Source organism: Enhydra lutris, unplaced genomic scaffold (genome assembly GCF_002288905.1).
Source record: "Enhydra lutris kenyoni isolate GAN:26980312 unplaced genomic scaffold, ASM228890v2 scaffoldscaffold19, whole genome shotgun sequence".
Lineage (NCBI taxonomy): Eukaryota > Metazoa > Chordata > Mammalia > Carnivora > Mustelidae > Enhydra > Enhydra lutris.
In genome coordinates, this window is record NW_019154103.1 from 9,086,899 (window position 1) to 9,100,196 (window position 13,298).

A 13,298-nucleotide genomic window follows, 5' to 3' on the forward strand; every position below is an offset into this window, starting at 1 on the left:
CCACAACCCCAACCAGCCCCTTTATCAAACACACATCAAGCCAATACCAACCCTGTATCTCCCCAAGGCCAGGTACTAGACCACTAGGGATCATCTCACTAGCCCAGAGCCTGCCAAAACTATTCAAACTATCCAAACCTAAAGTTACTCAGTGTACCTACCCTTTCTTACCTATTACTTACCATACACTAAATAATAAATAAAATAAAATAAAACTAATAATAAAGGCTCTGGGCCATGCTCTGCTTTCACCCCTTGTCTGACTCCTGACCATCCCTGGTCCTTCTCCATATGACACTCTGTGGCATGCAATGTGTCTTATTTCTAGAGATCTGTGTGTGCATACTTCTTCCTTCATGATAATATTGGTGTCTTACCAAATCTAATAAAAACAAATTATGGGTACATTTTCAACTTAGGGAACAACTAGATGTCTCTGCCATCACACCTCTTATTATCTTCCACATACACTACTCAGGGATTGTTCAAACATTAAGTGACTAGTGAATACTAACTTTGTAACTTTGTAAATACTAACATTCTGTAGAAATAGAAGGGCAGATATGCAATCCAAGAGTGAAAAAATCTTTAATAGGAAAATTTTTAATTTTTAACATTGTGTCATGCAGTTGACATTAACAACTTTCACCTCAAACTTTTATTCTGATTTAGTAAACACTGTAAAAGGAATGGCCATAGTTGGAAATGGGAAAGATGAAATCTCATCCCAGTGGTTGGTGGTGAAGGGGAAAGTAGAAACTGGATCCCCTAAGCTTTAGAAACTTTCCAGTGTCGTCTTGTCTTTATTTTGGTTGATGGTGATGATGATGGAAATTTTTATCACGAATTACTGAAATTTTACTTGTTTTTTTTTTCTTTTTTTTACTACCTTTAACTTTTATCATTGAGCACATGAGTAAGAAAAGTAGAAAGATAGACTCTTCCAATTTGTTGCCTTTAACTGCTCACGTGGGAAAAAAAGGTTTTTGTTTGTTTGTTTTTATCCAAACTATTTGTCAACTGTTGGACTTCAAATGCCACACTTATTACAAGGAAAAATCTCCCAGCAAATGCTATAACAAAAAATATAATACAATTACTTCTTATGACAAACTGGTCGTGTGGTTGACAAACTTATGGCATAAAAGAATGATTCAGTGTACTTGTTTATATTACACATTTCTGGGTTTCACTCACAGAAATTCTAATTTAGGAAGTCTGGAGAAGGGCTCAGACTCCTGCATTTTTACGAGCGTCCCAAGTAAGATTTTTAAAGATACCTTTACATTTCTTCGGTAACACCTTTGAGATATAATTTGTATACCACACAATTCACATTTAAAATGTACAAATAAATGCCTTTCATTATATTTACAGAGTTATGCATCTATCAGCACTAACATAATCCAGAGCATTTTCATTACCACAAAAAGAAACATCACGCCCACTAACAGTCAACCCCATTTCCCCATACTGCTCAGCCCTAGGTAGCCCTATTAATCTACTGTCTGTCTCTATAGGTTTGCCTGTTCTGGACATTTCATATGAGTGGAATCCTATAATATGTGGTCTTATGTGTCTGGCTTTTGTCCCCCTAGTATAGTGTTTTCAAGGTCCATCAATTTATAGCATGTCTCAGTTCTTCACTCTTTTTTTATTGCTGAATAATATTCCCTTGCATGGATATACCATATTTTATTTATTCATTCATCAGTTTATAGACATAGAGGTTGTTCCCATTCTTGGAACAATGATACTATGACCATTTGTAAGCAGATTTTTTTTGTTGACATATGTTTTCGTTTCTCTCAGATATATACCTAGGAGTGCAATTGCTAGGGTAAATGAGTAACTTCTGAAGAAACTACCAGACCGCTTTCCAAAGTAGCATTACCATCTTACATTCCCACCAACAGTGAGCAGGGTTCTAAATTCTGCATATTCTCAACAACACTTGTTATAATCTGACATTTTGATTCTAGCTCTCTAGTGGCTGCAAAGTAGAATCTCATTATGGTTTTGAATTGTGTTTTCCAGATGGCTAATGGTATTGAGCATCTTTCATGAGTTTATCTTTTATGAGTTATGAGTTTAACTTTTATGAGTTTTTATGAGATTATTTGTTTATCTTCTTTGGAGAAAGTTATCTTCTTCACAAACTTTGATCATTTTTTAAAAAATAGGTTGCCTTTTTATTATTGAGTTGTAAAATTTCCTCATCTTCTAGATAAAAGTTCCTTCCCAGATCTGTGATTTGCAAAAACTGTGTCCTATTTTGTGCATTGTCTTTTCACTTTCTGGATGGGATGCTTTGACACCGTGCAAGTTTTCAATTGTGAGGAAGTCCCATTTTTAAAATTTTTCTTCTATTGCTTGTAACGTTGGTGTCAGAACTGTAAAATACAGATTGTTTTCTATAGTGGCACAAGATATACACTGAAAAATGCTGATCTAGTTGTAGATGGTCCTTGACTTGAACCAGTGCATTCACTTGGAGCTGGCTCTTGTGAATTGATTGAGAGCAGTCTTCGGTAGGAAGATTAGCCGAAGCCATGCCCCAGTAACAAGACACCACATTCCATTTATTTGTTCGTCTAATGGCTATCCCCAAGTTTGCAGGCATTATGAAAATTACAAAGAGGGGCCAGCTGTGGGAAAATAGAGTCCCTTGGTAAAAGTCTTGGCAGGTTGTGTCAGACGTGGAAAAAAATCTGCCCCTTGCTCCTGTCGATTATAGACCTTTGCTGGGTCAATGGCGTGACTAGCAGAGCTTGGATGCTGTTTCAGCCTCTGCTCATTTGCTTGGCTGGACACTTATTTAGTGCAAAGATTGAAGAGCAATGCACAGTGGCCCTGGCCAATTTGTTAGGTGGGTCAAGTCTTGTTAACTCTATTGTGTAGGTATTGTTACCACCGTTTTGCCAGTGAGGAAACAGGTTGGTGGGCTTGCTCAAATTCATGAAACTGGCAAGTAGTCGAGCTGAGATTTGTTCCCCCCTCCTATGACTTCAATTCTACAAGGCTTCCCACTCTGCCACTGTTTTGTATTCTGTTTGTCACTCAGGTTTTAAGACCTTAAAGCTTATTAAATTCCTCCATCTGAAACCAGATCAAGAACTGCCAGACATGTCGGGAACCTGTTTACCTTGCTGGAGTCTGTGCTCAGATTACTACTTCCTTCCCGTTGCTTCCCTATACCAAACCCCTGACCTTCCTATTTAGAACTTTCCAAGGCTTGACAGTGTTTCTCTTCCCTTACTGCTGAACCATAGCCAGATCTCTTCTCCCTTCATGGAGTTACCAAAATGCTATTTATCAGAGGAAATCCTGGAATTTGGTATGGAATTGCCATATCACTGGAATGCCTGGAGACTTTTCATTCAAATGAGACATGAAGGTCTACGATATGAAGTACATGCACACCTACAGTTCCATAAAGGAACAGATAGAAAGTCAAAGGGCTATGGCAGAGGAGACTGGAGGAAAGGTTTTTGTAATATCTTTCTTGCTGGACAAATCTGTTTTCACCAAGATACATCTTGCTGCATTTCTAGACAACCTGACAACCTGCTTTACTCCTCACCAATATCTCCTGCGCTACCGTCCACCAAACTATATGCCAGTATTTTTTTGTGGTGAGTACTGTCCATTTTCTCTCTTCTCCTCAAAGGAGAGGTGAAGGGGAGACTCCAAGAGAAGTCACAGAAATTGAGGATGTTTCTAAGAAGTGGAGCTCAGTGTATGTACTCAGAAGGGGACTTTGTTGTTCATCCTTGTGCCTACCATATAGGAGTGAAGGTATTTGGTGGGAAGTGATTGGAAGGAGAGAGGGCACGGGGAGCCTGCACTCTCACTATTTGGTCTGGCGAAGACTAGAATTTGGGTCTTTTTCTTAATGAGCTAAGTGATGGGCAGGAAGTAGCTGCACTAGAGCTGCCTCGCTGGTGTCCCAAGGGTCACCTGTCAGACTTGGGGAACAACAGCAGGGGGTGTGGGGTGTATCAACTGAGACTGAGTTGAGGGTGAGAGAAGCACAAGTGCACCTCCTAGGGCAGGAGACTGCACTGCAGGATGTCCTTTAAAGACTCCTGGAAAGCGCACACTTGACTTCTAGGTGGGCAGCATTGGGACACCTGACCCATGGAGGGCATCAGCTGCCAGTCGCTGTTGTCCAGGAAGCTTTAATTATCCCAAAGAGGATTCTAACAGCAGCCCATAAAGAAGAGGGTCTTGTCCCTTTCCTTCCCCCTCACTTCCGCCTCTTTGTAGCAGGAATGCTGAAGCCTAGAAGAGAGCAAGTACAGAGGTCCCAGAGTAGCCCTCCTGGCCCTGCCCCATGCCAGAGTCAGGGAGGGGTAGGAAGAGTGAAAACATAGACACCCTCCTTCCCTGGTTCATATCGCTTGAGCCATAGGCAGAGAAGCTTTGGAGGAAGGAGAACCTTAATTAGTCTATGAGATTCGTATTTTCAACTATGTAAAAATAAGCATATGTTAATGAAAAGTGTACAGAGAGTTATGGAACCTTACTCTTAATGGGAAGGGAACATTTAACACAGCACTTTGGACAGTGATTGGGAACAAAAACAATAATATTCGGTGGTTATTTTTTAACCTGGAAGCTACCAAATAGCTTGCTTTCAGGCAACCGAATTTTTCATTCACCTTTGCTTTTTGCTACCCCCATTCCCACTGTTTCGTAGGCATCAGCTATCCGTCTGTTCCCAGGTTAACACTGCCCTCCCTCAGCTTCCATTTCCCATCCGGATCTGCCATTTCTTTTAGGCATCACTGGGTCATTTTAGGAAATCATTCCCAGTTATAATCCAGATTCCATCTTCTTCCTCACTCTCTTGATATCTGCTTCCCCACTACTTCCCCCTCCAAAATGCACATGTCTTTGTCACAGGAGGTATTCTTTCCTATTTTGTTTATAGCTTCATGGGCCAGTCTTTATTTGTGAATAGTGTAAAATCGTGCTTTTCGTCCTCACCATACATCACCTCAAAGATAAAAAGTCAAGAATGTACATTGAAGAGTGCAGATTAACCATGTTCTTGGTTAAGACCCACTTAGGAAGATGCATTGTTACCACTTGGGTTGCTGGGTATTTGGATCCCTCGACTACAAGGGGAAGAGGGACTTTCTTGGCCCCTAGAACAGGAGCTCAGGTGGAGTAATGGGCACCGGTCGAACATAGTAAGGATAGGTGTTCCCAAGAGAGGTAGCTGGCTGGTAGGGAGGCAGCATCTTCCCTGCCTGCTACATTTTGGTTTCAGCCTTCTTTGATTCTTCAGAAATCCTTGTGTATTGGTCCCCTTTCTTCCTTGAAATCTCCCTGCCATTGCTTTCTCCCCTTCCTAAGCCTCTGTACAGCATACAGGCCTCTTGGGAATTCATAAGAGTGTTTACTGTTGTGGGGTATGGGTAGGGTAAGCAAAAGAAGAAAAGGAGAGCATAGATAAAGGGAATAAAATGAGTCTTACCCTCCACTAGATTCCCACCAGCCTTCCCTTGGATCGTTTAAACCTATGGTCAGAATCTTAGGATCCTTCCGATGGGAATCAGTCCACAGACCATTTTGCATGGCCTGTTGAATGTTTTAAGAACAGGAAGCACTGGACCAACTGTCCCACGTTCCGAATGACTAGGCTCTCTTGCTTCCAAACTTCTTACTGTTCTCTCTCATTTACTTCTCCGCCTACTTCACTCTTTAGTGGTGTCCTCATGGCCTTTGTAGAAGCATTTGAGTTTTCGCTGTTTCTTGAGACAGAGAGTATGAGTTATTCCTGTTTCAATTTCTATTCATTAATGATAGTCTTTAGGATATAAAACATAATCAACAAATATATTCATTCTACATCTATTAACATATCTATCGATCACCTCCTATGGGCCAGGCACTGTGCTAAGGAGCTGTGTGAGAATGTGAACCGGACATATAAAGGCCCTATTCTCACACAGCTTCTGTCAGTGATGACATGTGGAAAGTAAGAGGAACTCCACGTGAGGTGAATTTACGAACTAGATCGGTCAGAGGAAGAAGAGGCGCTGAGATTTAGACTAGGGATCCCGCTAATGAGGCAGCTCTTGTGTGACCAAGTAGCTCTGATGTGATCCCGGCATGGGGGGAGCATGGCCTCCCCAGAAGGAGCCGTGGCTAGATTCACACTCCTCCTTGATACCTTAAAACCTGTAGCCTCATCTTGCCCTGAACCAAAGCAGGAAACCTGTTGTTGCCAGTCCTGCCTTTCTAGCCAGCCAAGTGGTGATTATAGAGTTTTGAGAATTATAGCATATGTGATTGGTATCCCACCTGGCATCCCCTCACCTTTATCATTTCCTGCAGGCTGGCCCAGTTTCCCATCACAACCCCTGGATCTTTTAGCCTGGGAAGCCTTCTCTGGCCGCCAGAGCCCAGTGTGCAGGCACATATACCCAAGGGGCAGAAGATTAACACCCCTTAGAAAAGCCTTCAACCTGTAAATAACCCAGAAGGGATACCTCTGTGGTTCACCTTCTCTACTCTTTCTCAGCAGCCCCCAGTGGGAATGAGCTCCAGTTGCCTATGGTGACAGCCTGCTTGAAATGCACCCTCCACTAGCCTCCTTCCCTTCCCTGTCTCCTGCCTTCTTCTCTACAGATGTTTCTTGGTCTTGCCTCCTAAATGAATTGCTCGCATTTGAATCCTGGTCTCAGGGCTTGCCTCTGTGGGAACCCAAACTAAGATAGATAGAATGCTTTTTTGTTTCTCCTTTTAAATTTCTTTGGAAAATTTCTCCTTCCAAATTTCATTGGAATTTTGATAGGGATTACATGGAATCTATAAATAGCTTTGGGTATTAGGGACATTTTCAAAATATTAACTTTTCTGGGATATCTTCCCATTGATTTGTGTCATCTTCAACTTTTTTTCCTCAATGTCTTATAGTTTTCAGCATATAGTTCTTTCACTTCCTTGGTTAAATTTATACCTAAGTATTTTATTGTTTTTGGTGCTACTGTTTACATGGGATTGTTTTATTTCTTTTTCAGATGGTTGTTACTATATAATATAAATATGCAACTGATTTTTGTATGTTGATTTTTACTGAAACTTTACGGTATTCCTTTATTCGGTCTGACAGTTTCTTGGTGAAATATTTAGGATTTTCTATATATAAGATCATGTCATCCACAGACAGGGACAATTTTTCTTCTCCCTTTCTGATTTGGATGCCTTTTAATTTCTTTTTCTTGACTAATTGCTCTGGATAGATATCCAGTACCGCGTTGAATAAGAGTGGTAAGAGTGGACACCTGATATTAGAGAAAAAGCTTTCTACCTTTCATCATGGAATGGAATGTTAGCTGTGGGTTTGTCATATATGGCCAGGCTTTCATCATGTTGAGAGTAAAATGGTGGTCTAGGGGAAACGGAGAGATGTTGGCCAAAGACTACAAACTTTTAATTATAAAATGAGTAAGTTCTGGAGACCTAATGCACAGCACAGTGACTGTAATTAACAATACTGTATTGTATACTTGAAAGTCACTGTGGGAATAGAGCTGTAATGTTCTCACTGAAACAACAGCAACAAAATGATAATTATAGAAGTAAAAGATGTGTTAACCAACCTTACTGGGTTAAAGATTTCACAGTATTTACATGTATCAAGTCATCACATTGTACACCTTCAACTTACATAATGCTATATGTGATTTATATCTCAATAAAGCTGGAGAGAGATACTGTGTGAAATGATATGGGGGGAGGAGGCAGTCACAGGTAGCTATGACCAAAGAGAAAGAAACAAAAGTTCCCAAGAGAGTTGCAGAAATGGGGATGGGAAGGGCTATAACACATTGTCAACTGCACTTTTGAGGGGAGACTGTGAATTCAATACAATATTTAAAATCAAATTATTTCAGCTTTGTGATGACTAAGAAGAAGAATTTTTAGTGCCTATTCTTTTCTCTCGTTTTCTAACGCCTACATTTTGATGCCCATGTCCATCAGCCAGAGACCCTAGTGTCCTTGGAGTGATCAATTTCCCTGACCTTCTGTTCTTGTTAGGATGACATTTAATGGTTTCCTTCTACTTTCAACTTCAGTTTGATTTATCAACTTCAGAAGACCTTCAGAAACTTAAAATGAACCCTGAGTTCATGACATATAATGAACTATTTTTATTGTGGAAAAACAAGAAACACAATTTCTTCATGCATAATAAGATTAATGCCTGGACTCAATGTCAGTAGACTATGCATGCAAGTGATTTTCCAGTAAAGGAGATTTGTTGAGCTGTCATTCTCCCCTGATCTGTTTGTAATCAGTGACATGTTCTTAAAAGGTGGCTGATTAGATCAGCCAATGTACACACACACACACACAAATGCTTTTTTTCCCTTTAAATTCATTAGTCATTACATAGATAAATAATAACCTTGGCCACTCCAATAAGTTACTTTTTCCTATAGAGATTATAAACTTCTTTAGGCTGAGGAGCAATTCTTAACTTTTGAATAATGCTTGAATGCCTGAGGTCTAAAACAGTACACATTAACAGTGCTCAGTAAATGCTTGCGGGGTTAAACAAAGAAAATAGAAATGAAATTGAGGGCAGTCTGTTTGTGATAAGTATTTGCTGAGTCTTATAGATATTCTTCTCTTCTTTTTTCTTGATGAGCTATCGCAAATATTTAATGTCCTTTGAATTGCAGGGTTAAAATGGGATATTTTTTGACAAAAGCCTAAAGTCCCTGGCGTTCAACTTGTCCTGCAGTTCTTTTTGCTGAAAAAACTAAAATGGAATGCCTGCCTGTTACTTCTGTGTCTTGTTCTGATAGCTATACTGAAGTTCTCACTATGTAGAACTTCCTTTGTTTGCTGTCTTGCTTCGCACCTTTGCTCACCCGAGACATTAATGATGCTGGGGTGGCTTTTGGTGCCATCCATAGTGCTTTCATCAAATTTCTTGTCTCAGGGTCCCATTGTACTCTGATTAAATACATGGAAGCTGGTACTTGCTGAAAATAAATAGTAACTGCAAAAGTTTTGCCTCTTAAGAAAACCTCTGCGTCTTTCTCTGCCCTACTGCAAAGATTATAAGATCTCTACCACTTCCTTGTGTTCAGAAACCAAATCCTTCAGTTCATCTTGGTTCAGTGAGACAAATGCTTTGTAAAAAGTGACCTATATTTCTCGGGCTGTGGGAGGGGAAGAAAAGAGTTTGAGAAAGTGACTGAGGAGGGGAGTAAGGTCGACACTGTCTCAGTTCAATTCAGTTGAACTGCTTCATTTATGGCTTGAACTTTTTCTTTATAAAAATGATGGCATTTTTGATACTCTGCTCCAGACAGCTTTCCCGGGGGCGGGTGCAGATGTGCTGAGCCATTTGGCTGCCGTGTGGACCGACTCAGAGAACCTCTCTTCTCCCTAATGAAGTCATCTCCTCTGGGCAGCCCAGCCTTTCCCATCACTCCATGTTGGAACTTGGCTTTCCCTTGCATAGTTCCGTCGTGATGTAGATGGCCTTCCAGTTAAGTTCTGGAATAATCTGCCCAACCACGAATAGGACATTTACAGCAAAGAAGAAAAAAAAAGACTTTTATTGAAAGAAACATTTTACTGTAACATTCTGATTTGGGGATTGGGGAGCAAAGTCTCACTCTGGAAAAATCAACTTTTTCATGGCTTTCTGAAGATATTTGTCTGTGTTTAATTTCTCTGAGTAATTTATATATGCCAGGATAAAGAATAATGAGATTGTCACCTTCACTTTGCCTTTTTTAGAGTTTCCTTTATTTTTTAAGGAAGGCAACAAAGACTGCATATTATTTCTGCATTTCCTAGAAAACAAAGAGGGTTTAAAATGTTGGATAAAATATCTCTCCCTAACATGTAAAAAAGAAAAAGAAGAGAAATGAAAAGAAAAAAAAAAGAAGAAAAAATCAATGAAGCGATTTTAGAAGTTTGCTTTCTTTTTCTAGGCACTGTGGAATTAATTAAAGGTACATTTTTTTAATGACATGTTTTTTTCACCATCCACAGAGGATATTTGCTTCATTGTATCTAGGATCAGTCAGATCAGGGACTTGAAATGCGAACCTGTTTTCTGAATGTGGGTGGGACTGGAACCTTAGGGCAGCAAAAGATGATACCACGTCTAGGAATACTTAAAAAAGGAGAAGACTTGAAATGTGATCCTAAAGCTCAGAAGGAGGTTCAGATGAAGATAATGAAATTCCCTGGACACCTACCTGCCAGCTACACCTTTCTTGTCCAGTCATTGGCTGACTGCCCCTGACTCCTGCCAAGTTCCTGAAGACAAGATCAAGTCAACGAAGCAAGGCACGCAGCTTCTGGCTTCTGGTTTCTTGTAGACACCAGCACTAGGAATGAAGATCTTGCTTTATTGATACCTGGGACGATGGAGTTTACATAAAGGGGGACACATAGAATGAGATTTTAATTACTGTTTGTTCAGACTTGAGTGTAATGGGCAAAGTTGTTTTGGTTATAGAAGATAAAAAATATATTTTTCCATTCAAAAACTTGTGATAATTTTTCAAACATGGGAGAATCAGAAATAATGCTCTGTCATTCACTTTGTCTTCATAAAGAGACAGGGAGAGAGAGAAGGAGGGAGTGAGAGAGTAGGAGAAAGAGAGAGGGAGGGAGACACAGAGAGAGGGAGAAGCCCTCAAGGACAATTAGATAGAAATAATACATAGGTAGAGTCTACTCTGAATGTACCTTTATTCTTTCCTTTTTATTCCCTATTATAGGTAACTAGAGAGGAAAATCTGCTTTAGAGAAAGCAAGCTGATATTGGGAATGTCATTTCATTTTAGTTATTGGACAATCTGCAGAAGTGTTTAATTTTCTAAATAATGTTATAAGCCAAAGCAAAGAAAAGGCATGCAGTATAAAGTTGTTCAAAATTGTCCATGTTCTCACAAGAGAACTCTTCCTGAGAAAGTGCTTTTGCCCTATAGAACTGCTCTGTCAAGAGTTGTCATGTCCGTGGACATTATAAGAAACTATAAACATTAAAGGGCTAGAGAAACGCATTTGGCAAGATAAAGGAAACTATCTCAGGTTGTAAGTAGTCTCTGACCCTTATTTTTCATCATGTTTCAACATGTAAAGTTGGCATTATCTACAGGGACTATTAAATATTAACATTTCCTTAAAAATAGATATTAATCTGCTATTAGTTGCTTTCTTCTGCCTTAGGTCTCCTTTACAGAAATGCTTTACTTAACTGTATTATGAAGGGAGAGCTGTGTAATGGAAAGATAATAAGCTTTTCAGATTGGCAGATGTACCACTTAGAAAGTGGCCCACAGGAGAGACATTTAAACTCTTTGGAATTCAACTAGGTTTACTCAAATTTAAGAATGAGAACAGTAATACATACTTTGAGGTATTTCAGAGAACGGTCTATCCTAATGCCTGGAGTGTAAATTTCAATAAGGATTTTTCTCCCTTTTTGAATGAAGTGATCTGGATTATAAAGTCACTATGAGGAGTGCTGGAAAGACCACTGGACCTGGAGTCAAGAGTTGTGTTCTGGTAACAGCTCTGCTATTAATTGTGTGACTTTAGGAAAAATCACTTTCTGAGCTTTAGTTTGCTCATCTGCTAAATATAAAGGTTGAAATCTTATTCTGTTCTGTGACTCTGTTATTCTAAATATTTAATGAAATAGAACTTCAATATTGAGAATGGTGGTATAATAACAATAGTAAGAATAAACAAATCATTGTAAAACAAACAAAAAAATTGATTCCTAAATCCTGCAATTAATAGTTATTTTACTCACTGTAGTGAGCTGATAAATAAATGCGTAAAAAGAAATGGAAAACACACATTTTGAGGACAGAAATTCTCCCAACAACACTTCTACCTATTTACCACTTAAAATCTAGCATCATGAAAAATGCATACAACTTGTGAAAGAAACTTAGAAAAGAAACATTATAAATGTGCGTGCACAGAAGTCTAAGCTGCTACCAGTTTTAACGTATGAATCTAAGGCCAACTCACTCAAAGAAATTCAGAGTGGAACTGGACTTTTTTCTTTAATCATCACTGTGTATTTGATAGAATTTTCTAAGTAGAGACTTCAGAGAGGAAAACCATGAGGATACTTCCATGTTTGTGTAGAAAGAAAAATTTGCTGTCCACTCCAGTATCCCCCATGTTGAAACTGATGTGCACCTTGGACTTATTTTGTTCCCATTGTATAAACTCATACTTGACTTCAAAGAAAAGGAAAATACAAAGTCCCTCTCTTCTAAGAGGCAGAAATCCTTTGTGTTAACTGGTTGACCCTTTGCTCTCTAAGGTCCTATAGGAAACCTTTTGTAACACAATGCAGGGGACTCTTCCTTGTGTTGATGTTGTTTACATAGTTGGTCAGCCTGGCTGAAAACAAAAATCACAAAAACTCAAGAAAGACTGTGGTCCCATTTCCTGACCACAAAGAAGAGGATTGGTACATCCAAGGAGTCTCTGTTACTCAGAAAAATTATTAAATATTCTACCATAAGGGACACTTTGAAAAACTGAGGGAAAGAAAGAAGGAAGAAAGCAAAATCTAGACTTCTGTACGTTTGTGGCAGAATTAGAGAATGTTTAAATCCAACAGGGGATTTGCTTGGGGGAATTTCCTGTTCAAGCCTTTATTACCAGGGTCTTTGCAAATTGCGCTATGACGTTGGGCTCCGCTTTGGGCAGTTCCGGGGGTAAGGCAGTTCTTACACTTTCTCTCAAGGTCTTAGAAGGATCTCCTTTTCTCAGTGTCTCTTTCAGGTTGGCAGGCGGCGCAAGCCTGACACTTCCCTCAGATGGGACAGGCTGGTTCTGTGGCCGCATAAACACGCTGTAACCAAGTTCTCTCCTGATTTTACAGAGTTTCATTCGCTCCCAAGAGCTGAGGGGGCTCAGTCGTCTAGTGTTGGCCTGCCCTACAAGAGCCTGGGGGCTCCTTTCCCGAATCCCAGAACTGGCAGCACAGGGGGCGGGGAAGTGGGGGTGGGGTGGGGTGGGAGGGCAGTGGTTTCCGTGCGCACAGCGCGATGTTACTTAGTGAGTCGCTGAATGGGGAGCGCTGCTGTCCCCAAGCCGATTGGTACTTCTTGTCAGGAAGAAACGCCGAGAGGTGGGAGTGCCTGAGGAGGGAGGCAGGCGGTCCCTACCGCAGGCGCGGGGAGCTGCCTTTCCGCCCCTCTGCCTGCTTTCCAAGCCTTGGCTTTTAGGAGTGGCTGAAGCTGCCGAGCGCTTCAGGAGCCTGTGAATGAACCCTCCTC

At 40.2% G+C, this 13,298-nt stretch overlaps 1 protein-coding gene across 1 annotated transcript in view; it reads left to right on the forward strand.

Moving 5' to 3' along the window:
- The window catches only part of LOC111148365 (X-ray repair cross complementing 4), a 337,166-nt gene extending 327,662 nt beyond the window's left edge, over positions 1–9,504 (forward strand). The window contains exon 9 of the mRNA XM_022504862.1: positions 9,338–9,504. Coding sequence (XP_022360570.1) covers positions 9,338–9,504 — 167 coding nt within the window. The remainder of the gene's footprint in view (positions 1–9,337) is intronic.
- The last annotated feature ends 3,794 nt before the right edge of the window (positions 9,505–13,298 follow it).